General features: G+C 47.6%; 1 protein-coding gene across 1 annotated transcript in view; it reads left to right on the forward strand.

Annotated features, from left to right (window-relative positions):
* Positions 1–26534, forward strand: part of LOC146812390 (uncharacterized) — a 241336-nt gene that overhangs the window by 131661 nt on the left and 83141 nt on the right. The window contains exon 9 of the mRNA XM_085619391.1: positions 24797–24946. Coding sequence (XP_085475517.1) covers positions 24797–24946 — 150 coding nt within the window. The remainder of the gene's footprint in view (positions 1–24796; positions 24947–26534) is intronic.

The raw sequence follows: 26534 nt of genomic DNA on the forward strand, positions 1-26534 counted from the left end.
AGGAACCTTGGTAGAAAGTTGCTTTTGACATTTCAGGTCCTTTTAGTATGCTTCCGGGAAGTTCCCGATTTACTCTGGTTCTTATTGATTACCATTCCAAATGGCCAGAAGTAAAATTTGTTCCGAAGGCTACCACCCGTGATGTGATCAGTTTTTTTAAAGAAGTGTTTGCAAGTGAGGGTTGCCCTTCTACCCTTCTATCGGATAATGGGGTTTAACCTACATCATCTGAGATGGAAATGTTTCTCAAGAGTTGCGGTACTAAGCATAATATCACCTCTCTCTACGAACCACACGAGAATGGTCAGGTGGAGCGCTTTAACCGTGTTCTCAAAAATGTTGTTACTGACTCTCTCAAACAAGGTGGAAATTGGTAATGCGCGCTCAGAGAACGCTTATGGGTTCAGCGCATTACCCCACATTCCACCGCTGAGGTCAGTCCTTTCAAGTTGCTCAAAGGAAGAAATCCTGCCTCCAGTGTATGTCCTTGGTGGTTCAAGGAAAACTGCAAGAGTTTGGCGAGTGAGAGGGAATGTGTATATGACACTGCTAGGAGGGTAGAAATCAAACAGTACAGAATGAAGAAATGGTATGACAAAAAATGGAGAAGGAAGGTGCACAATTTCAGTGTAGGTGATTGGGTCAAAGTATTAAAACCCGGTTTTGTTAATAAGGGTGCCAGTAGATTTGGAAAAGCCATGCAAGTAAAACAAGTTTTTAGCAACAGTGTAATTACTCAGGATGGCAAAGTTTGAAACATTAGGAGGATTGCTAAATGCCCTGACCATTTCTTTTCACAAAAGTGTGATTCTAGGAACTCAAATTTTCAGAATGGAAACATGTATGGTGGACAAAACAATGAGTCTGTTGCTTCCAGAGTTAAGTCTAACAATCGTTTCAGACGTGTTCCGAAATTGTTTAATGACTTTGTTTAATCGTTTTTCTTCCTCCTTTATTAGTTCTTTCTCTGTGAGGGGGATGTGTTGCATTTTACCTATTGCATTGTTCTCTGTACTTCATTATTATGTATATATTCATCCTGTCCCTGGTCTTCCTCAGCATGGGCTTTGTATACTTTTGTTTAACATTCCATGTTCTTATGGAGTGTTTGTTACAGTAAATTCCACTGGTTGTCTTCACTTGCATCTGGAGATCAACCTTGGAGGATGTATTAGCCGTGCTGCAATTAAACTACTTTTCTACATATCCTGGATTCCTGAGACTTTGTAATACCCCCTTTGGGATTTTGTTTTTGAAAATGCAAAAACATGTTAAAAGTTTGAAGGATGATATTGTCATGTTGCCTGTACTGTCAGTCAAACTTTTTAATACACTGACTGCTGGGCAGGCAGACATCTCTAAATTTGGAGTGCTGTTACCCCATTAGGGCGACAGAGTGTTTTACTCTATCACCCTGACAGAGTAAATAAACCACTCCGAAGACTAAATGAGGTCCTATGTATCTTTGGTGCCATTTAATCTTTTTTAGATTGACACCTACTTGATTTACCTAACTTGGTTCTATGCATATTTACTATGCAGTGTCTTGTTACTTTATTGTGAGAGTTGGCCTGGCATATGATGTCCACGAGTTAGTGGGCACCTTGCACCAGTCCAAACAATCCTTAAGGTGATTTAAGAGGTCAAAGATAACCTAAGAAAGCTATTGAAGTGGTAGCTGTGAAGAGCAGCCTTCAGGCTTAGTCTTGAAGATATGTTAAACAGCTTTTATTTTACCAGAATGCAACTATATTGTATTGGTTAAATGAAAGGAGAACCACGCAGTAGTTCTAAGAATATATATTTATTATTATAACACCTTAAACACCTCACAGTATCTGCTACACACAGATTAACACAAAGCACACAATACTGTAGCACTGAAACAATCTTAAGTGGCACTAATACACAGTGGGTTCCAGGGGGAGACCAAACCATATACTAAAATAGTGGTATAAGAACCACGACTCGAGTCAAGACAGAGTCTAGAGGATGTAGATTCGCTGGGACCCCAAGGAACCACCCAAGGTGAGAAAATTGGGACCCCACGGAGAACGGGTGCAGTGTGAAAGCACGACCGCGTGCTACATACAATTCAATGGGAGAGTTGCGGTTGCAGTTTTAATGTTTAAGGACCCTTCACAGTGGATTACGCAGAAACCCTTTGGAACATAGAAGGTTGGAGAGCCACCCCACCCGTGGATACCAAAGTAACAAAGTTAACTGTCCCAGGGAAGCCGGGTGCATAGGACTGAAGTTGCGTCTGAAACCACCGCCATTTTCAATGTGAGTCTTCAAAGAAATGCTACTGCTGGAAAGAAGAAAAGTGTCCGGTGGAATCCATAGGTGGATTCTTGATGGAAGGAACCTGAAAGCAGAGGGGACAGAGTCTGGCTTACTCTGGAGAGACCAGGGGCCCGGTAGACGAATGCCAACCGATGTCGGTTGCATCAGGTGGGATGAAGGAGACCTTGACTCTACAGCTGCAGGGACCAGGAGACGTTGAGGAATACCAGGAGCAGGATACGAGCTGTCCCACAAAGGATGTCGAGTACTGAGGGGCCGGTGTCTGGCGGGAGCACCAACAAGCCTTGGCAGCGGCAACCAATGAAGAATGTCGAGGAGGGTCACGGTCTGGCCCAGCAAGGACCAGGAGACTCACCACAGAAAGGGGAGTCAGGGCAGGCCTAGAGCAACCAGAGGAGCTCAAGAAAAGCAATGTCAAATGGACCCACAGGCCGAAGGCAGAGGAGTCGCAAAGGGACCTCTAGCAGTTTCATAAAGCAATAGCTTGCAGGGCACAGAGTGCGAGGAGGCCAAAGTCCTTTGTACGAAATGTGCACAGAGGTGGGGGCTATCGACAGCCCAGTGCACGAAGTTGGGGAACCCCAACAAGCATGTGCACCTGCAAAAGTACCCGGTGCACAGGGGTTAGGGTTATGCTGTTCCTAGGAGGGATACTGCCTCAATCTCATTGAGAGGGCAGCTCAACCTCAAGGAATGTAGGAACCCACCTCCTGTGTTGCTGGAGCCTTCGAAGTCCGCAGGAGCTCAGTATCAGCAGACTGGTCAGTTGCGTTATGGTGCCTGCAAAGGCAGGGGAGTGACTCCTTCACCCCAAGGGACATACTTCAGTTGTCCTTGATGCTCCACAGGTCCTGCACGGAATCTGTATCGTGCACGGGACAGACGATGTTTTGGATGAATAAGGAGATGGAGTCGGGCCCGGTGGAAGTCCAGGAAGTCCAGAGTGTCCAGATGGTCGAAGGTCAGTGGTTTCTTGTTCAGAATCTTGTACATGTCGAATCTAGGGTGCTACAGCCAGGTAAGCCCTTTTTTGCCCACGGGAAAGGGTTGGAAAGATTCAGGGGACCCTGCCAGGGGAGGGTCATGACAGTGGGGAGGATACTGGTTTGAACTGGACTATGCAAAGGGACACCAAATGTGCCACTCGAGCAGACTTTCAGGCACTTTGAAAGTGTACCCACCCAGCCCAGCCCCGATACACTAAATCCTGTCTGGGAGGTGGACACACCTCCCTGTGACAGGATGCTTATTGTGCTGCCTTCCTCTGCTTGAGTTTGGCTCAGCAACAGGAGGGCAAAAATGTGTCTGTGGTGCAGCATCCATTTTGTGCTGTCCGGGTCGAGATGGCTGGTACCGGGAAAACCAGGGACCCACAAAGCTTGCTTCTGAGGGGCGGAATCATACCTCCACACTGGTTACCGGTGTGGAGGTATGATTCCAAGGTGTTTGATACCAAACACGACATGGTTTGTTGCAGCCAATTTCGAGATCGCATTTTAGGAAAGCATATAATGCACATCTGCCTATATGTCTGGCTGTGTCAACGACAACCCGGGAGAATGGTCTCTGAAGGCTGCAGGGGTGCTCTGCTCATGCAGGGGCACCCTCTCATTTAAAACCCAGCGCCTTCAGGATTGTCAAAGCCTGCTATATGGGTGATTTATGGATTTTAATTGTAGTGACCTATAGATATAGTAACCTATATCTAAAGTAAGTGGTGCGTGCACCATCTTACACAGGCTGCAATGGCAAGACTGTAGTTCCATTTTACATTGCCTCTCATGGGAGGCATTATACATGCTTCAGCCCATGGGAGGCCTCTGGGGTACCTATGCCCTGGGTACATGTGTACCGTATACTAGGGATTATAAGGGCACTCCAGTATCCAATCTGGAGTGTACCTAAGTACATGACTTAACGTTTTAGGGAGAATAGATAGACTGGGGTCCTGATTAGCAGGATCCCAGTCAGACTTGTCAAAAACAGTGTAACATCAAGCAAAAAGTGGGGATAACCATAAGAAGCTGATCCTACTTCCCTACATTTATTAAATACTTGTGTATGTGTCAGTCAGCTTTACTGAACACGATGTCATCCAAAGCTGCATTACTGGTTAAACGAGACCAGAATTCCCAGTGATTTTAATTGCAGAATTGCAGATCTTGACTACTCCGACCAATTATGTTATCTTAGGTAAATGACTTATCTGTGCCTCAATGTAACATTTGGTATTACCTAAATCAGATTCTTTTGAGAATGCATTAAATTGATTGATGGAATTCTTGAGATAAGTTTTGAAGTATTACTGTTTATATTTACAAGTAATTAAATTGCTTTAAAAGATCCCAATGTAGTAACAAAGTCAATTGTACTAAAAATGAAAACAGTTATTAAAACCTTTAGCGTTTTGCACTTTATTTCTTTATAATATTTAGGTAATGTCCCCTTGAAACATCCTTCAAATGATAATTTTTGCAATGGCTACAATCGTGGTTTGGATCTTAGGGTCAAACTAGACCTCTACTTCTGCTCTTGCTCCACTCTCCCTATGACTTGGGCCAAAATGTGTTCCATAAATCTAGAATCTGTCCACCATAACATGTGCACGATGTTCTGTTCTACTGGGCTTCAAGCAGCTCCAGTGCCAGGGTTTCTGAGCCCAGGATATCATATTACAAACAAAAAAAGCCTGCAGCAAGCTCAAATTCATGCTATCACACCTTGCAAAACACTTACATGGCATGTTTTTACAAGTTACAAAGCTACCTCAATTTGCAATTATGGGCCACAATTTTAGCTTTCAAATGCACTAATGCGATCCACATTAATTTTAGTGCCCAGGTCTATATTCTATCCAGCCCAACTCTGCCAGTAGTGCGTGTGATGCCAACCACACCAGCATTTTTAGGATTCGCCCAGCCTGACCATGCAAGCACTTTGGGACATACACCTCTGATTTTTGCAGGACGAGCCAACCTTTTTTGTTACCTTTGGCTGCTTGTCAGCATTATGAGGCAAGTGGGTAACAGAAGAGAACAAATAAAACAGAGACAACTATCTCTGACTCACTGGCAAAGTCCAAGCGGGGCAGGGATAAACGGGAACCGCTCCTGGGCACGGGCCTGGCAGAGGCACACGGATGCAGTGTGAAATACCCAGCTGGGAGAGTCCAAACAAAGTCTTCCTGGAGGCTGTTTCCCACACCTTGCTCATCCAGAAGCACCTCTGAGAGGGTGTAAAAACGGGCACTGGGCGAGACCTGCAGTCACCGATCATAGAGTCACCATGCAGAGACAGGGCAGCACACCCGTCCTCCTGCTGGCAGCGGCCCTCGCCCTCTGCGGGCTGCACGCGGCATGTGGGCAATCGAAAACAAAACAACCAACCACTGGTGAGTACAGACCACCTCATTCACTCCACTCACACCAGGCCTGTTGGCTCCTGAAGCGCCCGCTTTTCATTCCATATTTTGTGTTTTTTGACAAACACTTCATAAGTAGTGGGGCGTCAAGTGCGAAATACACAGCTACACCCTGGACACAGGTCACCCTGGAAAGAGGCCTGAGGGTAGGAAAGATCCCCTTGTCCCTCTGGGGCAGAACAAGGGATGCGCAACCTGTGGTGTGACGCTGTTCCCTAGCCTGGGAATGCCCCGTTGGTGAACTGTACCTCGCAGCCTATTGGTAGCAGTTTGAAATTGAAAGGAGAGCCCAGACTGGGTGCGAGACCTGAAACAGTATGACAAAGAATGTGAGGGGCCGGAATTAGGCAATGGTACTCTCCACTAATTATGAGGCTAGGAAAAAGCTAAATTTCCCATTTTAAAAGACAACTTTGTTGCATTGAGGGTTTAAAGAATGCCATTGTCAAGAATCAGTTTTGTCAATAAAGAAAATGACTGCTAATTAATAGAGACAGCATATTTTGAGTGTCACACTTGTAACCTATGGATTATAGGTCATTGCTGACCCGTATAAGAGCCTGTGGAATTTACCTATTTAGATGTGACCTAATGGGATTTCCTCCATTCATGACAAATGATGGCATGAAACACACAAGCAGGGACCAGGGAGTTTTTATGCCTAGTTGTTTTGTGACTGGTTAAGAGAGATGGACGTATGAAAACAGTGGTCCTGGAACAGTTTTCAGAGTGGAGGTGTCACCATTAATGTGATATCACTGGAGCCATTGAGATTGTGAAAAACCCAAGTGTCATACAGAAAACAAGTGTAGCAAATGTACCACACCCCTTCACCAGGAGAGTGGTGAGGGTGCTGTGTGTAGGGTGTGGTGCATTGTGAAGCACTAGTGTGGTAGCACACTGTTATTGACACACAGCACGTTTTCAAATGAAATAGCCACTACATATGCACAGACATGCAGTTTTATTGATAAAGAAATATAGAGCACCTATGGAAATCGAGTATCAGAGAATATTATGATTTGCGCATCACCAAGCAAATTGTCTTAATTGTTTTGACCCAATAAAAATCTTTGTTTGCACCACACTTCAGAATTAAAACAATTTGCTTAATTTGCTGTTTGCTAATTGCTGATGTATTTTTAAATGTGTATAGTTAATTTACAGGTATTTTATTGTTGTTATGTGTTAGAAAAAAACAGACTTCGTACAGCCTTTCCTTTCACTTCCTGTACCCCAGCAAAATTGTCACCTAGGTCACTTACCAGCAGTAATTTGTCAGAAGACATAGCCTGACATTTAAACAGCAATTGTGACAAGATGAACACTAAAGTTAAAGGTATCTTTATTGCTCATTCATCTTCACCTGATCGTTTTTTTGGGGTGCTGCAGCCAATGTCTGCAAGTGTCATGGCTCAGGGCGGCAGATTATTTTTCTCACATGCTAATAAAACAGTTGCCATGTTCATCGTGTGCCCACTGTTTATGGTGCAACTGAATTTGTTCAAAGAGAATTCCGAGACAGGATTTTGGTATTTTAGTTTTATGATTGACATCAATGCTGGCTGATGGTAATGTCCTCCATTTTCCAAGCAGATCTCTGTGTGTTGAACGCTTTCCTCACATTAAAGTCATTTATTGCATGGAAGCAAGGGCCATCAAGAAAGATAAGAAATGCAAATTGCTAAACACAGCACATGAATTGAAAAGAACATGTGTAGCATTTGCTATTATAGTTGCCAAACGGCAAAAACATTTCATTCATGTGACAGCAGAAATACAGAGAATATTATAAATAAAATGAATGTTTAGCACAGTAAAGAAACTCACATAAACTCATATATACGTGTATAGCATTGTTTTTATTATTTCATTTTCTGAAATGGCAAGATGCATTCATTTTATTTTAAATTAGGAATAGGAAAATTTGTAAATAGTTTAGTTTACCTGCTCCATGTACACTAAGCACCATTTTATTGACCACAGCTTTTCATTAAATAGATCAGTGGATTTTGGAAGTTGTAGTCTTCAAAACCCATTGCATTTGATATTAATGATTTGCAAAATCCTACACTGGATACAGCGTTTGTGTATCTGGTGCAATCTGGCAAGCATGCTTCCTGAGGTAGCATTAAAGACATGATGACATTGAATTACAGTGCTATCTATGAATGATTATATCTTAGAGGTCAAGGGTGGAAGGGGTATGCTAGCACCACTGCATTGAAACCAATAAGTGCTCATTTCAAGGAGGGCAATCATTGAATGGGCATAGAGAGAAAAGTACTCCATCGCCTACCTGGACGACTTCTCCAAGGAGGGGCCACAGACTGATTTGGCATCAACCCCATTCTTTTCTCTATTTCAAATTTGTTTTAATTATCAAACCTTTTAGAGACTAAGGGGGTCCTTTGGAGTTTGCACACAGGGTAAGCTACTACAAATGTGGCGGAAGATTCTATCCACCAAACTGAGAGTCTGCATGCTCTGTTTAGAGTCGGTGCACAGTCATGTCTCCATTAGCAGTGCCGCGCTGGCTCTGTTTGTTGAACGACAAAGGACTGACAGACCTGTGGTCACCAGTGGACGCGGCTTAGACTGTGGGTGCTATTTAGGACAGACATTCTGCTGTACTTTATTTTCATTCCCCACTGCCAGGAAAATTCTGGTGGCCCTGCACAGAAAAAATATTAATATTTTCCCCCAACCCTTGGTGAAAACGTCCAAAAATGTTTGGTTAGCAGTCACATGAGAAATTTCGACTGATCACCAAATTTAAAAACCTTCAGAGAAGCCACTGTGGCGGCAGCTCCTCTGAAGGCAAGCAGATCTCTGCCACTCAGGCAGAGATATCTAAATAGGGCGGGCAGAGATATACCAGTGTGGCTGCCATATCTCTAAATAAGCCCCTAAGTAACCATACATCTGCCCGCCATCTTTCTGTCAAATCCTGTCGAGTATAAATGTAGGAAATTGGGGTTATTAGTTGTGTATGTTGCTAGCCTTGCACATGTAATAGGCCCACATATTTCCCATTACTGGGAAGCAAGTACCCCATTGTAGCGCTTGCCTCTCTAAGGATAGCGAAGCAGAGCAGTCCAAGGCCTGCTCAGGGGAGGTGGAGTCGGCTGGCAATCACCATTCGCCGGCATGCAATAATAACACTCAAAGAATGATAGTCTTTAGAAAAAGAAAAAGTACATTTATTACACACACACTCCTAAATACTACTCCTTAATTTACACACATGCACGCGCACACACATACATAAAGCAGATAAAAAATACCTTACAAACACTCTGAAATTGCATTCGATATTTAATGGGTCAGGACCCTCAAAATAAGAGTACTCCCCCAATCATACCAGATAGACATCACAATATAAGGGGCTATCACTCTAAATAAAACAAGCCTATTGGCTTTATCAAGGGCCATTACGACATATAAAGCAAGCCTATTGGGTACAATGTTATTAGTCACTTCTCATGTGTAAAATCAACCCTCAATGTCAATAAAGCATTTTTACATTGATGAAAAATCATTGTCAACATATATGATTAACAAAACAGTAAAAATAAACGTAACATGTCTACATGTTTATTTCTACACCTTCAGGGCACAGAAGATACAGCCATAGAGCAAGCCCCAAGTGGACACTGCACTCCCAACTGGACAGCAAAAGCTCCAGCTTTGGGAGTGCTTGATATAAGAAAAAAAGTCTGGTGGAAAAAATATCTGGCCCCATAAAAAAATCTTCAGATTCACCGGGAGGAGGCTACTGTGCCTCCTGCAGCCACCCCACAACATCATTGGTGGTGCCCCTGCCTGATTTGGGGCTACCACAAGGCAGAACAATATGCAAATATGAAAGCCAGCAGAGCATTACAAAGCTCTCCCTCTCTCACGCCACTCAGCTTCTTGTGGGTTTTATTGTTTAATTCTTTTGAGCATTGTGTCCTCATTAGGGGCAGCTCGGAGAGTCCACCCCAAGGTGCCCCGGCTGGTTTCCTACCCAACCAGCAACAATCTCTGCTGGAGCGGGAGCCAGCAGCATGCTTCTCCTCTGCCTGCTCCATGCATGCCTGGTGTTTGGTGTGCAGTGGCCACCCCACTCCCCTTAGACACGTGCAAGGGCCTGGGGGAGGCCATCACTATTGGGGGGGCATGGAGGTGCTACATCTTTCTTCTGTGCTATTCAGGGGTCCAGAGATGGGGCCCCAAGCCCCTTGTTTATATCTTTGGGGGAGAATGATGGTCCTCCCCTATATATTGCATCGACTTTTAGGGAGATAGGGCGAAAATGGGCCCTTCCCACCCCTGAGGTAATTTCCAGGCTGGCGGTGAAGGCCCACACATTATGTCCCTCAACAGAGGTCAAACGTATCTAATGTTTGAAGGTGGACATCTACGGCCCTGAGGAGCCTATTTTCATCATCGCAGGCTAATTTTACTCCAGGTAGAGAGCTCTAGCCACCAGAAGCAGCTCCAGCGGGCGTCCTGGCATCAAAAGGGCTGTAAGTTGCAGGCAGCAGGTATTACTGGCTCAGTGCACCAGCTTTCCTCCTTTTTTCTGTCTCTGGTGCTCTTTTTCTCTTGCTTAGGTACACAAGTCCAGCTTTTCCCCCAAATGGTCCTCAGGTGGTGTAAGGGGGTAGCCTTACTGGCCTTTGGAGAAACCCACTGGTCCTGGGGTCAACTGGGGGCTAGAGTCCTTAGTCCTTTATGGCATCAGTGGTTTGTCCTTCCAGTTAACCATGTCTGCTGCCACAGCCGCAGTCCCAGAGTCCAACAGAAAAAAGCACCCTCTTTCCTTTGTGCAAGAGTTTTTAAATGGGGTTGTAAGGTTCTAGAATCCAGGCCCCCTGTCCAATACTAAGATGCCACATCACCTCTCTACCTCTGCTCCACACTTTCTGCACAGCCTGCTGTGAAAGTGCAAGATGGTGCCATCCAGAATGTCACTGGTTAGTTCCACCCCTCGCTGACATCACTGCCAGGGTCTTTCCCACCAAAGATTCAAAGAGGAGCCCCTCCTTCGTTCAGTGGGCTTGTGCTGTCCCCTGCCCTGGTACAGTATGACATCTAACTAACAGAATTTCTTCCCCATCCCTTCCATTTCAGGAGCTGAGGGAAGCACTGTTAAATACTCCTTTTGTGTGCGGAGGCCTTTGTCACCTCTGCTGGGGAGCAGTGTAACTAACTTGGAGCAGCCATGCAAAATAAGGCCTTGGCACTGAGCATGAGCAGGGAAATCAGAAAAATCTGGGCAACCCATAGGATGTACCTATATGCTTGAGACTTGCATAATTAATCTTGGCACATGCATTTCACCCATTTTGATATCTTGCTGGACTTTATGGGCCAGATGGGAGCAAATCTGCCATCTAAGATAGATTTCCCCCCTGGGTATAATAAAGTGTCACTGGAGACAAAACAGTAAACCATGCTGATTTTATCTATGAGTGCCCACTACTATTATAAGGCCCACCCCAGTTCAACATGTAACACTGCAGAGTCCTGCCGAGCTGGGCTACCTGTACGAAGTTACAGGGTTGCGCACAATGGTAGTCTCATTCGCACAGTCCGCAAACGTGTTAATGTGTCACCAGCCAAGGGCCTCTTACCATTGCCGCATCGCAGCCATCTTATGGTAAAAGGCAAACACTGTTGGTAAACATTAGCAGTCAGTTTGCCATGCAATTTCCGTGGGTGAGACATATGTAGATATGCTCACCCACAGTAAAAAGTCCAAAACCGGTTGATCAGAAAAAGCAATACATCCGGAAAAGCAAAATGGGGATCCAGTCCGAGTTTTGCAGCAGCCGCCGCAGCCGGCAGGAGCCCAGGAAGTTTAGAGGAGAGTTAGGGGCCGTGCAAGGAGGGGAGCGGAGGTCGAGTGGAGGCGGAGGTGAGCGGGTCGTGCAAACCAGCCAATGGGCTCACACGCCTCACCAGAGGGCCTCTCCTGTCTGCACCTGCCTCAGTGACCAGCGAGGGGAAAACGAAGCACGAACGCGGCTGGTGCTGGTGCCGCGAAAGCTGTGTGGCGGGAGGCAGGAGCCACGTGAGGCCGCAGGTTGTGTGAAAATCTTGCCTGACAAAAGCCTGCCCATCACAGCAGGAGCTGCATGTTTTTCTTCTTCGTGGCTTTTCGTGGTTAACGCCTAGTTAACGCCTAGTGCTCCAGCACTCCAGCGCTCCAGTCCCCAGCGCCCTAGCACTGCCAGGTACATCGTGAAGGAGCCGTGCCTTACACTTCATATGCTGTAGGGTACAGTGAGCTGCATGACTGAAGGGCTGCTTCCACGGCATGCCCCCGCGGCCTTTGTTGGTGGTGGAATCTGGCGGACAACCTTAATGAGCATCACAACATTGATTACATTGCAAGCTGCCGTTGATGTGGGGACACAGAGATCAAACTAGCTTTCTGCAGGTCTCTCTGTTCCTTGCATTTAAAAGAAACGATATGTCCTAGTGTTAAATGGTAGCGGCAGTTTCAGTCGATAATCTTTCAAGGATTTGCCCGGCGGTAATCGCCTCTCATACCACTCGATGATTTACCAATAAAAGAGGCAGGCGCCGGAGACTGGAAGGCAGGAAACAAAGTTTTATTCCGTCGGAGCAGAACACATCAGATCAGACAGCAAGGTATCGTCACGAGGTGCTCTAACTGCATCTCTGAGACCTGGTCTCTTATACACTGGTTTATTGCTTTATTACATATAGTACATTCTTGAGATTCCCTTGATGTGCGGGGAAATATCCCCTGAAGCCCCGGCTCAGATCCGATCCCACACATGGTTACAGTAGAGGTTCCCACCCTACCCGCAGTGGGAGATGGCTATCGCGCAGCAGGGAATTCCGCTAATTCCCGGGGGTGTGTGCAACCGGCCGGGTCTCAGGGGGTAGGGGCTTTGATTCTACTGTAATCCCTTTGATGTGGGGTGTTTCCCTTACAGTAGGGGCAATAAACTGCATCCGCAGGGCTAGGCGATGGCCTGGGACCAGTTCAGACAATGGGGCGCAGAGGAAGGGGGGGGGGTTATCAAAGGAGAGGCATGACCATGTATGGGTTGTCGGTTGGAAGTGGTTCCGTAGCAGGGTCGCGCAGAAGGAGAGGGTTTATGGCCTGTATGAGAGAGCGGGGGTGGCCGGCGCGCGGGGGATGCTTGCAGCGCCAAGGGAAAACGCTGGCGGTCGAGAGTGAGCGGGGAGAGAGCGGGGTGCCTAAAATGGCGGCCGTGCATTCATTGTGCGTGGCGCTGGGGAGAGGCAAGATGGCGCAGATAATGTTCAGTTTGCACGCTAAATTTCCACAGTCCTCCCTTTTAACATGTCTCGCCAGCTTGCCTAGTTTGGATCTATCCCCATAATACCCCGTACCTCCACCTCGTTCAGAGCTTTCATCCGCTCAGTTTCAAAGTCCAAAGTCTTAGGGCAGATGCAGTTCATAAAAAGTGGACATAAAGGTGGCAGACACTGAATTCCCAAGCAACATCCACATAGTAACACAATCGGTATCAGGATAAATGAAAACAGTCTCCATCCCCAACCTTTAATAGTGTCCCAAAACCAACTCCCCAGTGACCATTCTTCTTGTTCTTGATGAACCTCTGCGGACAGTCTGTGGAGATGTTCAATTGCTTTGTAGACTGAGGGTGAGTTATCCGGTACGTAGGTACAACAGCTGGACCCAATGATGCGGCATGCTCCTCCACGATCTGCCAGAACCACGTCTAGAACAAGGCGGTTCTGGAGAGCCACCAGGCGGACGGCCTGAAGCTCAGCGGTGTTGTTGGCGAGGGCGCCAGCTGTAATGTTCATTGCCGTTTCGACTGCCTGGGTTAAGTGGCGGATGGCACGGCTGTTTGCCATCGGACCCCAGAGTGGAACAAGGCCTTTGACTGCGTCCATGAACTGTGCTCCGGTGGAGTCGGCCTGCACAATGTCCTTGGCCCGTTTCTGTCGGTGATGGTTTGCTGGAGCCACATACGTCGGAGGAAGGACAAAGGCGATGTAGCAGGTGCCTCCCCAACCTTTCGGAAGCCAGGTGTAGGCCTTAGTACCACAGATGAAGTACATATTCGGGGAGGCAACAAAGGAGGGTGGGTCAACTGAGTCCAATGTTCGGGTGATGAGGCAGGAGCTGTGGCCCACCAGCTGTGCCCCCAGGCCTTCGAGGCATACAGACCCAGTGATGTTGATGACGGACAGGGCCACTGTTAGGGTGGCGGCCGTCCGTTTCCGGAGGTAAGAGAAGGTGGGTCTGGCTGGATTGTTGAACACTTGCATTTCAACTCGTTCTTTGGCAGGGATGTCCATGTGAAAGGAAGTGTTCGATCTCAGAGGGCAGAAGAGGGCAGAAGTTCTTCCAGTTTTGTTCAGCCAGAACCCATGGTAAAAGTGTGACATGGTTCTGCCGGAAGTGGCATTGTCCTTGTAGCTTTCTTGCAGGAGGATTAGCCAGGCGAGGCAGGAACCATGGACAGAAAAAGGTGAAGGGATGAAAGGGATAGAGTGTCCAGTGGCGTGTGGTAGCAGTCCACAGATCCAGCAATTAGTGGCGTTGGTAGCAAGATTGTGTTGGTGGAGCAACTGCACAAAAGAGTTATTCCAGAACTCCTTACGCCTTTCTCGGAGTTGGGGTGAAAGCGAGATCAGATGATGTTCTTTCGTGGTGGTAGGTTGAACGGTGGTCAGTAATGTCTTATGAGCGGGTGTGCTCTCCTCCATGATCCAGAAGGTGACCATGAGGAGAAGGCAAAAGAGAAGGGTAATGAAAAGTGCAATAGTCTTTAAGCTGTGCATTCGGTCAGTCTTTGGGTTTCTGTAGTGGATCTTCGGACGTCCGGTTGCTTCCATCATCTTCATGTCGGGCGCTTCCATCACCTTCAAGAGACTCGGTAGCGGGCAGAACCACAGACTTTGTTTTAGTTTCTCTCCTGGTGGCCTTTTAGGTGACTAGGCTACCGTTCTGAGATTTCCACTTAGCCTGTGGTCTGCTTAGCCGAAGTTCTCTCCTTTCGTCGCAAGTTATACCCTTCTTTGGATGGCACAGTGGGATCGGGATATTCAATCAACTCAAGTGTCTCTGTATCCGGGCCGCGGTTCAGGGATGGTCGGTCTTTGTCCAGTAGTTCCTCTTGGGTGGTGATGTTGTCCGTGGTTGTCAGGGTCGGTGATACCTTCTTGCAGTGGTGTGCATGCAGCCAATTGCGTTTCCCCTCCACTCGAAGAGCTGTTCGGGTGGTGATCAGGACTTGTAGGGGGCCCGTCCACCGGGGCTCCAGACTCTTGGTGCGCTGGAAGTTACGCACTAAGACGAAGTCACCGGGTTGGATGTCGTGTCCCGGGCCCCTGGAAACATCGGGAATGGCGTGCAGCACCTGCTGGTGGATAACAGACAATGTCTTAGTTAGGTTATACAAATAGTCAGACATGAGGACGTCCGGGACGTCGTGGATGGATGATGGTTTTGGTGCAGTCCAAAGGTTCATGGGCCGCCCAAAGACGACCTCGTAGGGGGTTAAGTGGTGTTTGGTGGGGGTGGAACGCATTGATAGCAATGCTAGTGGGAGAGCGTCTGGCCATCTTAGTCCTGTGGTGGCGACTATTTTTGCTATCTTAAGCTTCAATGTGGCATTGTGTCGCTCAACCAGGCCTGCAGATTGGGGATGGAAGACCGCATGGAACTTCTGTTTTACACCCAACCCTTTTAAGATGAGTTGGATAACTTCGGCTACGAAGTGGGGGCCATTGTCGCTCCACAAAATTCGAAAAGGCCGTATCGGGGGAAGAATTCCTTCAGTAGTACTTTTGCGGTAGTCATAGCGGTGTTATCATGGGTCGGGTAGGCTTCCACCCACTTGCTGAAGGCACATACAACGACAAGCACATACTTTAAACCTTGGCACCTTTCTAGCTGGACGTAGTCCATTTGTAGGACTTCAAAGGGGTGATTGGGGACCCCAAACCCTCCCCGGGGTACAGCAGTTCCTTTCCCAGGGTTGTGTTGGAGGCATACTAGGCATTGTTGGACCAGACGTTTGGCTGAGTCCGGTATTCTGTCGTTGTGCCAGACTTTGGAGATGAGTTCGATCATGGGGGCAGACCCTATGTGTGCGGGGGAGTGTGCCATGGTCAGCATGGGGGTCAAGTATGAGTCGGGTAGCAGCCATTTGTTCGAGTCTTTAGTTCGCCAACAACCGTCATCGTCCTTCAATCCTACCCGGGCCCATTCAGTTAATTCGTGTGGTGTGCTGGCTAGTTGGATATCCCTAATCGTTTCCCTAGCATCCTTCCATTTCTCAGTTTGTGACCTGGTCACGTACATACGGGTCGTGGACCTATTCTCGGCTGTGGTTCGGGCAGTAATGTCAGCTAGTGCATTTCCCTGACCTATAATGTCTGTCACCTTCTTGTGTGCCTGGCATTTGATCACAGCTAACCGTGTGGGGAGGAGGACTGCTTCGGTCAGGGCAGAGACTAGGTCTCCATGCAGGATGGGTGTGCCATGAGAAGTCAAGAATCCCCTCTCTTTCCATAAGAGCCCGAAGTGGTGAACTACCCCAAAGGCATACTGACTGTCTGTGTAAATGTTTGCGGTTGTCCCTGCTGCCAGGATGCAGGCTCGTGTGAGGGCAATTAGTTCAGCCGCCTGTGCGGATCGCTGTGTGATGCGGGCCGTCTCAACAACTGTTCGAGCTGTGGTGACTGCATAGGCAGCCGAGGTGGTGCCATCAGGGAGCTTGATGCATGAGCCATCCACCCACAGTTCTCCGTCAGGGTTCGGGAAGGCAGTATCCCGGAGGTCAACCCTACTCTTGGTCTGTTCGTCGGTGAGGGTCACGCAGTCATGTATAGGGGACGCATTGGGGTCAGTGTCAGGGAGAGGTAGTAGAGTGGCTGGATTCAGAGTGGTGCATCGTTTCAATGTGATGTGGGGTGCAAGCAGAGTCAGTTCGTACCCAGTCAGTCGTGCGCTAGTCAGGTGTTGAGTTTTGGTTTGGTTCAGGAGGGTATCAACAGCATGGGGCACCAATACAGTGAGGGGGTTCGAGAGCACGATCCCCTCACTTTGTCGGATAGAGACAGCAGCGGCGGCTACTGCTCGAAGGCAGGCAGGCAAGGCTCTGGCTACGGGGTCGAGAGTGGCAGAGAAGTAGGCACAAGGGCGTTGTTTAGGGCCTATGGACTGGGTTAGGACAGACAATGCGCATCCCTCCCTTTCGTGGGTGTAGAGGGAGAAAGGTTTAGTGTAGTTTGGGGTTCCTAGGACTGGGGCTGAGCAGAGGGCATCCCGTAATTCTTTGAAGGAGGATTGGCATTCGGGTGTCCAGGGGAGGGGGAAGGGGGTATCTTTAGCCAGCAGGGAAAGCAGAGGTTTTACGATAAGACTGAAATTTGGCAACCACTGACGACAGAAGGAGGTGAGGCCCACTAGGGACCGCACTTGCTTCTGAGTTTTGGGAACAGGGGTTTCTAGGATGGTTTGAATTCGGTCAGGGGTAAGTTTCCTCCCGTCTTTGGATAGTAGGTGGCCTAGATACGTTACTTGGGGCTGGCAGAATTGCAATTTCTTTCTGGAGACCTTGTGACCGTTCTCCGCAAGGAAGCGGAGGAGGTGAATGGTGGCTGTGACGGCAAGTGGAGTGGTGTCGGCCGCTAAAAGAATGTCATCGACGTACTGTATCAACGCCACTCCATCGGGTAGTTGGACTGCATCTAGTTGCCTCTTGAGGGCCTGGCTGTAAATACTGGGACTCTCAGTGTAACCTTGGGGTGCCCTACAGAATCTGTACGAACGGGCTTTTAAAGTGAAGCCGAACAGGTAGCGGCTGTCTGGGTGGATGGGGATGGAAAAGAATGCGTTCTTGAGGTCAATGACAGTAAAGATGGTGGCGGTGGATGGAATCAGGGTGAGGATGGTGGTGATGTCTGAGACTACGGGGTACTGGGGTATGACTACTTTGTTAACCTCTCGCAAGTCAACAATGAAACGGTAGGCTTTCTCATCCCCCTCGCCTTGCTTCTTTACAATGGGTAGGATAGGGCTGTTGCAAACATTACTCGCTACTTCTTCTACCACTCCTGCCTCGACCAGGGACTCGATGATTTCCACCAATGCCTTCTCGCCTTCGGGGGATATCCGATACTGAGGAAGCTTTGGGAGCACTGCGTCCGGTCGGACGGTTATGTGTACCGGGTCGATCACCATGCGCCCTACATCTGAGTCGGTTTTAGCCCATAGATGTGAAGGTAATGTGTCGAGTAGGGACATATCGGCATCGGTTATAGAGAGCATACGCCGAGTGTGACAGGGTCTGGACAGATCTGGGTTATCGTGTAGGATGACTCGAACTCCGTCTGGGGAGCATCTGATAGTGGCTCGAAAATGTTTTAGCAAATCAAGTCCCATAATAGCATCGGGGGTGTTGGAGGAGAGCAGAAAGGTCGTGTCAGTGGTGTTATCTTCTAAATCAAAGGGGATTAGTGCTGATAAGGGGTTAGTGGAGGGCGTTCCGTCAAAGCCTATTGAGGTTACGTGTGAGCCAGACAAGGGTGCCCTAGGAATCAGTCGTTTAGATAACGCACTACGTGTCGCCCCAGTATCTACCAGGAATGGAGATTTTGTGCCCAAGACCTTAGCGGTGACGTAAGGACCTTGCTGGTCAACACGGAGTTCGACTGGATCCCTCCCTTGCCCCTGGCGGTCCTATGCGAAGACATGAGTGCTTTCATAGTCGGACTGCTGACACTGGTTTTGTCGGGGGCGATCAAAGGTGTTTGATCTGCCTGGCCTGTCGTTGATGGCGTCGTTCGTGTGCCCTCGTTCCCGTCCTCTATTTCTGTGGTCATATGCTGTGTCTCTGGGGTTCCTATTTTTATTCATTTCCAGAAGGACCGGGCACTGGGATTTCCAGTGTCCGAACCCTCTACAGAACGCACATTGGTTCCCATCTAAGTCTCTCCGTCCGTTGTAGGGCGTAGGTGTATGGTCTCTAGGGGGTAGCTTTCTAGGGGCGGTTGGTTGGTAATTCTCTTTTGGGGGTTCCCTTCCTATGGTCACCCCCTGCAACTGTGCTATCATCACCCTCTCCTTTAATTCCTTTTTCTTCTTCTCTGACGCCCTATCGTTCTCGTTCTTCTGGTTTTCGTAGTATTGGGCCATCTGGAGAATTGCTGCGGGTTTGGAGGCTGCCCAACTACTCTCGCTGGTCTGTAACTTCTGGGAAACTTCTGGCGACAGACCCTTTACATAATTCTGGACAAAGAGGTGGTGTCCGGTTGCGGTGGTCATGTCTTGGCCACTGTAATCGGAAAACACAGTCTCGAATCGGGAGAAGTATTCAGACACATCTTCCTGGGGTTTCTGGCGGCAAGCTGTCACTATCGACCAGTCTACCTTTCTTTCTGGGATTAGAGTCTTCAGTTTTTGTACAATCTTGTCTGGGAGCTCTAAGATGGCTTTCGGGGGTTTCTGTCCTGGCTCTCGCTGTTTATCTATGGTATCGAGTTGTACCCAGGTATATCCGAACGGCTCAGCGTGGTCAACCTTCCGGATTTGTTTCCACACATCAGCCGGCAAACATAGCCCAAAGAACAAGTCGATATCTGCTAACGTCATTATCGTTGAGCCTAAGGCTGTGCCTAATTCAGTGTAGAAGGCAGTCGGGTTCTTTCTCAAGTCGGGTAGGGTCTTTCTAAAGGTCAAAATATCTTGCCGGTCCCACGGCTGGTAGACCCAGTTATATACAACCCTTCCCTTCGCATCTTGGTGGTTGATGTCGTCGTGTGTTCCCTGACCCCGTGGGGGGACCCAGTAGGGGGCAGCTTCTTTAATGGGCATCATGGCATCGGCCCTTCCTCCCTGGGGCTTAGTTGCCATGGGGGTTTCCGTTGTGGTTGTCTGTCCATGTTCTTTAAGGTGTCGGTAGACCTCGAGTGTACGAGTGAAGAGGTTCGTTACATCGCCCTCTCTTTCTTCCCCAATGTCTACCTTCCTATATAGGGCCGCTAGGCCTTCGGGACCTTTATCGTGGTACCTATTCTCATATGTATTCAGGGTGCGATAACAGAGCCGTACGACGAAGTGTCGTCTGCGGCTGTCGGCATACGATTTATACACGTCCGTTATATACTCCTCACTTTCTTTTCGCTCCACCAGCGTCCCTACTATCTTGTCAATTCCTGCTCGTTCATCTTTAGTTAACCGATTCATTCTGGTGGACTCTTTCTTTCCTATCTCATGGTCGTCTAACGTTGTAGTCGACGTTAGGTTCAGTACAAGAGGCTCAGCCGGCGCGGAGGCCGTGAGGGCCGAGGCCCCTGTACTGCTTTCGTTCGTGTTCGGGGGTTGTGGGTGTTGCACTACCGATTGGGAGGGTGCATACGGAGGGGGCATGTAAATGGTCGGGGGACCTAACAGTAATTCGTCATTCGTTTGCTGCTTGGAGGACAATACAGGGTAGAGCAGAGAAGGGGTCCTAACAGCGTACTGGCCTGAGGTTTCGGGCTCCTGTCTTAGTTTAGTTTCCCTTCTCTCTTTTATGTCTTCTTCTAACTTTTTAGCGGCAAGGTGAGCTGCCTTTCGTAATTCCTTTTCTGCTTTTACTTCTTCCCTCTTTTTCCGTTGCGTTGCTTCTTTGCGCCACATGCCGATACTGTCAAGCATAGTAGGCGTCGTCTTATTGCTACGCAGAGCTATTTCTAGTGCTTCTATCTTATGGTCGTCGAAGGATCCCATCAGTGGCCACTGACTTTCGGGGTCCTTCTTGGTATATTTATGCCACAGCTTGCTATAAGCTACGGCGACTAGTCCATATTTAGTGAACATGTCCTTATTAGGGGTGCCCTCCAGTGGAGCCGGATGGTTCACCTCTAATAAGCGGTCCGGGCAGAACCAACTACCAATCAGTGGGGAGAAGATAGGCATGACGGGTTTCAACGGGGACAAAAGTCAGCACTACCTATCTTTTCACTGCTTGCAAAGACTAGACAGAATATCTCTATTCTTCGTTATTTGTAAGCAGAGAATACCTCCAAAGAACCAATATCGAACAACTAGTGTTCGGACAATCAATCAATCAATCAATGGGGAGATAAAGATAGGCACGACGGGTTTCAACGGGGACAAAAGTCTGCGTTACCTACCCTTCACTATTTGCAAAGACTAGACAGAATATTCCTATTCTACGTTATTTGCAAACAGAGAATATCTCAAAAGCACTATTCTTCAAAACAATCAATGTACGGACAATCAATCAATGGGGAGATAAAGATAGGCACGACGGGTTTCAACGGGGACAAAAGTCTGCGTTACCTACCCTTCACTATCTGCAAAGGGAGAGAGAGAGAGTATTCCTACTCCTCCCCGTTTGTAGACAGCGAATATCTCAAAAAGAACAATCAATGAGCAATACTAGTATTCAAACAATCAATCAATTATTTCGCACTTTTGTCGTATTTCACGACCTTACCCGGACCGCATGGACAGTTTCTCGTCTTCCGCCTCCAGCGCCCGATCGTCCTCTATTCTCCGTATTTGCCGCGGCACTCCTGATGGTTCCCAGTCAGGACCGTAGATCACTCGAGAGAGGTCTGCTCGGAACCAGTGAAGTTCGGATGATCGGCTGCCAGACGAGGGTCTATTGGGCAGGAGCTCTCCCGATCGTTGCAGTCGTTCACTCTGTCGTCGGGACCTCTCCCACTGGATCCACGTGTCGCTGATGGGCCCCACGTTTGGGACGCCAATTGTTAAATGGTAGCGGCAGTTTCAGTCGATAATCTTTCAAGGATTTGCCCGGCGGTAATCGCCTCTCATACCACTCGATGATTTACCAATAAAAGAGGCAGGCGCCGGAGACTGGAAGGCAGGAAACAAAGTTTTATTCCGTCGGAGCAGAACACATCAGATCAGACAGCAAGGTATCGTCACGAGGTGCTCTAACTGCATCTCTGAGACCTGGTCTCTTATACACTGGTTTATTGCTTTATTACATATAGTACATTCTTGAGATTCCCTTGATGTGCGGGGAAATATCCCCTGAAGCCCCGGCTCAGATCCGATCCCACACATGGTTACAGTAGAGGTTCCCACCCTACCCGCAGTGGGAGATGGCTATCGCGCAGCAGGGAATTCCGCTAATTCCCGGGGGTGTGTGCAACCGGCCGGGTCTCAGGGGGTAGGGGCTTTGATTCTACTGTAATCCCTTTGATGTGGGGTGTTTCCCTTACAGTAGGGGCAATAAACTGCATCCGCAGGGCTAGGCGATGGCCTGGGACCAGTTCAGACAATGGGGCGCAGAGGAAGGGGGGGGGTTATCAAAGGAGAGGCATGACCATGTATGGGTTGTCGGTTGGAAGTGGTTCCGTAGCAGGGTCGCGCAGAAGGAGAGGGTTTATGGCCTGTATGAGAGAGCGGGGGTGGCCGGCGCGCGGGGGATGCTTGCAGCGCCAAGGGAAAACGCTGGCGGTCGAGAGTGAGCGGGGTGCCTAAAATGGCGGCCGTGCATTCGTTGTGCGTGGCGCTGGGGAGAGGCAAGATGGCGCAGATAATGTTCAGTTTGCACGCTAAATTTCCACACTAGGGTTCTATAGGAAGATGTTGAACAGAAAAACAGAAAAAAAATTGGTGACGTGTTGAAGCGGGAACCATCCACCGAAGACCCCTGCGCGTGCAAAGTTTGGCAGACCAACTGGAGAAGTCACTACTGAGTATCATCAGCGTGATTCTTTTGCTTCACCTCTGTTGACTGACCCGACCATTGCTGCCATCGCCACGCCACACCTTTGCCACGCCCCCCCTGCACACCACGCCACGGAGAGTGAAGCTGTGGGGAGCGGCACGCCGAGTGAGGAGCCGAGAGCGCCACTACCGACCATCCATTACCGCCATTACCGCCGCGGTTGCAGAGGAGCAGAGCGCCGTGTGAGGTGCGCGCTGAGTGAGGAGGGGGGAGAGTCCATTGTTGTTCTCCCACTGTTGCTACCGCCATTACCGCTGAGGCTGCCGAGGTGCTGAAATAGTACTGCGTCAGCGTGGCTCTGGGGGTCACAGTGCTGTGACGGGGAGTGTGTCATCGCGACTCGTGGATGCGATAAACACTGCCCCCGGGTCTTTTTCAAAAACGTTAAAAGCATTGAAAGCACTGAGACAGCAATTACACGGCTGTGAAAGAGGACTGAAGGACCTAGAAAATCAAAGGGTTTAATACAAACAAGAAGAAGTCTCTTGTGGGGCAAAGTAGTGCACGGCGTAAGACAAGGTCGTGCAGGTCGGATCAACAGAGGCAAGTGACCGCTACCGGCTATATTTTAGCCCTTTTTAAATGTTGGTAATAGCTAAGATTAATTATATAGTAGTAGCAGATTGTCAAAAAACTGGTAATTAAGGGCAACAGTCTGGTTGATGAATCAGAGCTAACCACAATAAGCTGGTTAAAGGATTGAGCCTCCTGAACGGTCCGGCGACTGCTTCGAGATGGCAGCACGAGAGAGAAGGAGCAAGGCTACTATTTCAGGCGGTCATGTGTCTGGGACCTTGGACAATTTTATAACTAGAGCCAACTCTCTGTTAGGACACGAAATAACTTTGATGGAGCGTCGACTTTCTTTGGATATTGCCGCAGCCAAAAGATCCTCAATGGGCCATATTGCAAATGTATGCTCACCGGACCGTACATGTAATACGCTGGCTTCTGACATCATTGATATCTTGGGTACCTCCCCATCCTCGGAACCCTTGCCGAATTTTGTTATACCAATAATGACTGGTGCAAAACTTTTACCAACTGTTCTTGAGTCCAGCTCAGTTATAGCCAGAGGGGACATGATGGTTTCGGATATTCCACCCAGGCCTATGACACGACAGGCACGGGGGAACCGGGAGGGGGCGGTCCCTAAGAGAAAACGTGGTCCACAAAAGGGTGGTGGACGGCTGTCTAAGCTTCCTAAACATTCCAACACTAATGATCATCCAGTCCCGGATAAGGATATGGAGGCTCCCACCACTCCTGACACCAATGCACCAGACACCATACATATATCTAATTCAAGAGAAGGGATCACCCCCGCACCCGCAGCCGCACTAGCTAGGGAGGACGTACTCATTCAAAAAATGGGGGTTCTCCTAAGGTCCATTATTCACCCCCTCGAGTTGAGACTCCACCAGATAGAGCTTAGGCTAGGGAACATTGAGAAGGCAACCTCAGTAAAAGTAAACTGCCCGAAAACTACCATTCCTGTAGATAAGGGTGGTATATCAAGTAAAACCCAGGGAGGGCTACCAACATCAAACCATCAAGCGCCACCACCCCTGCCCCTCCCAATAGAGGTAGGTAGTCGGGACAATTGTGTTTCCAATCATAATCATAATCACAAGGGTGCAGTTACGACTACGACTACCAAGGACAAATCACAAGAGCTATACCATCCTGCTCAGGGTTCGGCTAATTCACAAGATCAGAATGGATCTACAAAAGAAGAAGAAAATGGACAAAACCCATTTTGCAATAATAACCCAAAAGAAAATGTAACTCGACACCCCATAGGAGAAAATAAAACAAGTGACATGAGAGAATAACAAGAATGTAGAGTTACTTAATAGTGAAACAGGAAATAAAATACTGGCACAATTAAAAAGATGAAACATCTAAATAATATCATAGAAAACGCTGTGCTCAGGCCAATGAAAGCCAAAAATGTTTTTAAACAAAATTAAAAATGTTCATTCCAACACAGAAATTACTAAAACAACTGACAATGAGGTCTAACTCGCAGAGATTTCTTTGCCAAAAGTGCACCTGAAGCACACACCAACCCTGTTATGTATATGTTTCAAATACTCATTTAGCTATTTTACATGTTTCAACGTTAACAATGTCCCCAATGTCAATTTGAATCACTTTTTAAGTTTGGGAAAAGTAAACAATATAGATATAGTATCATTTACCATTAAAATGCATCATAACAACTAAAAAAGGAGTATTTGCAGTGAATCATAAGGGATGTAGATGAGTTATTCATTTAATGCATGACTTTATATTTGCTTTTTGTTCTTATTCATAGTGAAGCCTGGAGTGTGTCCACCTGAAAGATATGTGGACCCCAAATTAATTTTCAAAAATTCCACCTACTGTGACCATGATGGACAATGCCCAACAGATAAGAAGTGCTGCAAGGACAAATTTGATATGATCTGTAAGGTTCCTGCTGCAGGTATGTTCAGTGTGCTTGTTGTAAAGAATATGTTACTTGCCTTACCGCCATGTGATGGGTCTCTTCGAAAGGGGCAAATGCACTATCTTATTATCTGTTGCTTCAAATCACATGCAAATTGTGTGCAAAAGAGCATCACTTGCATGAAATGGAATACACAAAAGCCTCATTTAGGAGTGAGATGTAAAAGGGCATTCACAAATTGGCAGTTTTTACTCCACTTATCTCTTGATTCCCAGCCTTGTATAGAGGTCGTGGAAATATTGTTTACATTGCAATGGAGCCAACATCATCTGCTGTGAAAAAACGTTTGGCAGGCCTGGTGCTGGTGGCCAAGGCATCTGAGGAGCTGCTATATTTAGGGTATCTACTCCAATGCCAAGTCAGCAGCATTCTCACTAACTGCGATTGCAATGTAAACATTTGTGGTCCTGTACAGGTAAGGGTCTTAAATGTCCCCACAAAGTGGTATACACCTCATGACATGCAAGGAACACTGCTGATGTCACTTCCAAGGATGGACCCTCACTTTGAGAGTCTGTTTTCAGATATGACATAAGCGCTGATAGGTCTGCCTTCCATGTCTATCATGGCATCGCTGACCTGCTGCCACTGTTCTTTTTTCCCTGAGGCAAACAAGGCTTAGGAGACGGGAGCCACTTTGGTGGCAAAAGGCCACAATTGGTCGCCACTCTAAGTTTAGCATGCCACCCGTGGCTGTGTTCATGGAGAAAGTAGATCTACTGCTCCAGTTGTTTGGAGGGTGGTCCTCCAAACTCTGAATGGCACCAAAAGTCTTTTTAGTTGGATTACATACTGATTTTTTAGATCCTTAGTGTGGTTGCCACTGACAGATGCCTATGGTTGTTAGCTTCATGAGGAACCACTCATTCTCTTTGTAGAGAGTATTACTATTCTTAGGCCTGTGTGATTTAGCTCACTCCAAAGATCTTGATAGTGGAAAGTTCATCATTAATAAAGGTGTGAAATATAGTTGTATCTCATAATATCGAGGTCAATAATATCGACCTACACATATATCAACTCCACAACATCGACTACCAAAATATCACTAGGGTAAACAAATATTTGCATGTAAGAAATTGAGTTATTAGTTGAGAGGGGCAGAAGCCCCACTCAAATAATAAACACAATCCTTCCTTTTCAGGGTGACTCAAAAAAAGTCACTAAATAAACCTGTGCTCAAACCTCTGGCAGCTTGGCACAAAGCAGTCATGCTTAACTTAGAGGCAATGTGTAAAGTATTTAAGCAGCACTCAAACTGTAATAAAGTGAAAACACAACACTAGAAAATCTGTTATCTGGTCTCATAATATCGAGGTCAATAATATCGACCTACACATATATCAACTCCACAACATCGACTACCAAAATATCACTAGGGTAAACAAATATTTGCATGTAAGGAATTGAGTTATTAGTTGAGAGGGGCAGAAGCCCCACTCAAATAATAAACACAATCCTTCCTTTTCAGGGTGACTCAAAAAAAATCACTAAATAAACCTGTGCTCAAACCTCTGGCAGCTTGGCACAAAGCAGTCATGCTTAACTTAGAGGCAATGTGTAA

Source organism: Triturus cristatus, chromosome 7 (assembly GCF_964204655.1).
Source record: "Triturus cristatus chromosome 7, aTriCri1.1, whole genome shotgun sequence".
Taxonomy (NCBI): Eukaryota; Metazoa; Chordata; class Amphibia; order Caudata; family Salamandridae; genus Triturus; species Triturus cristatus.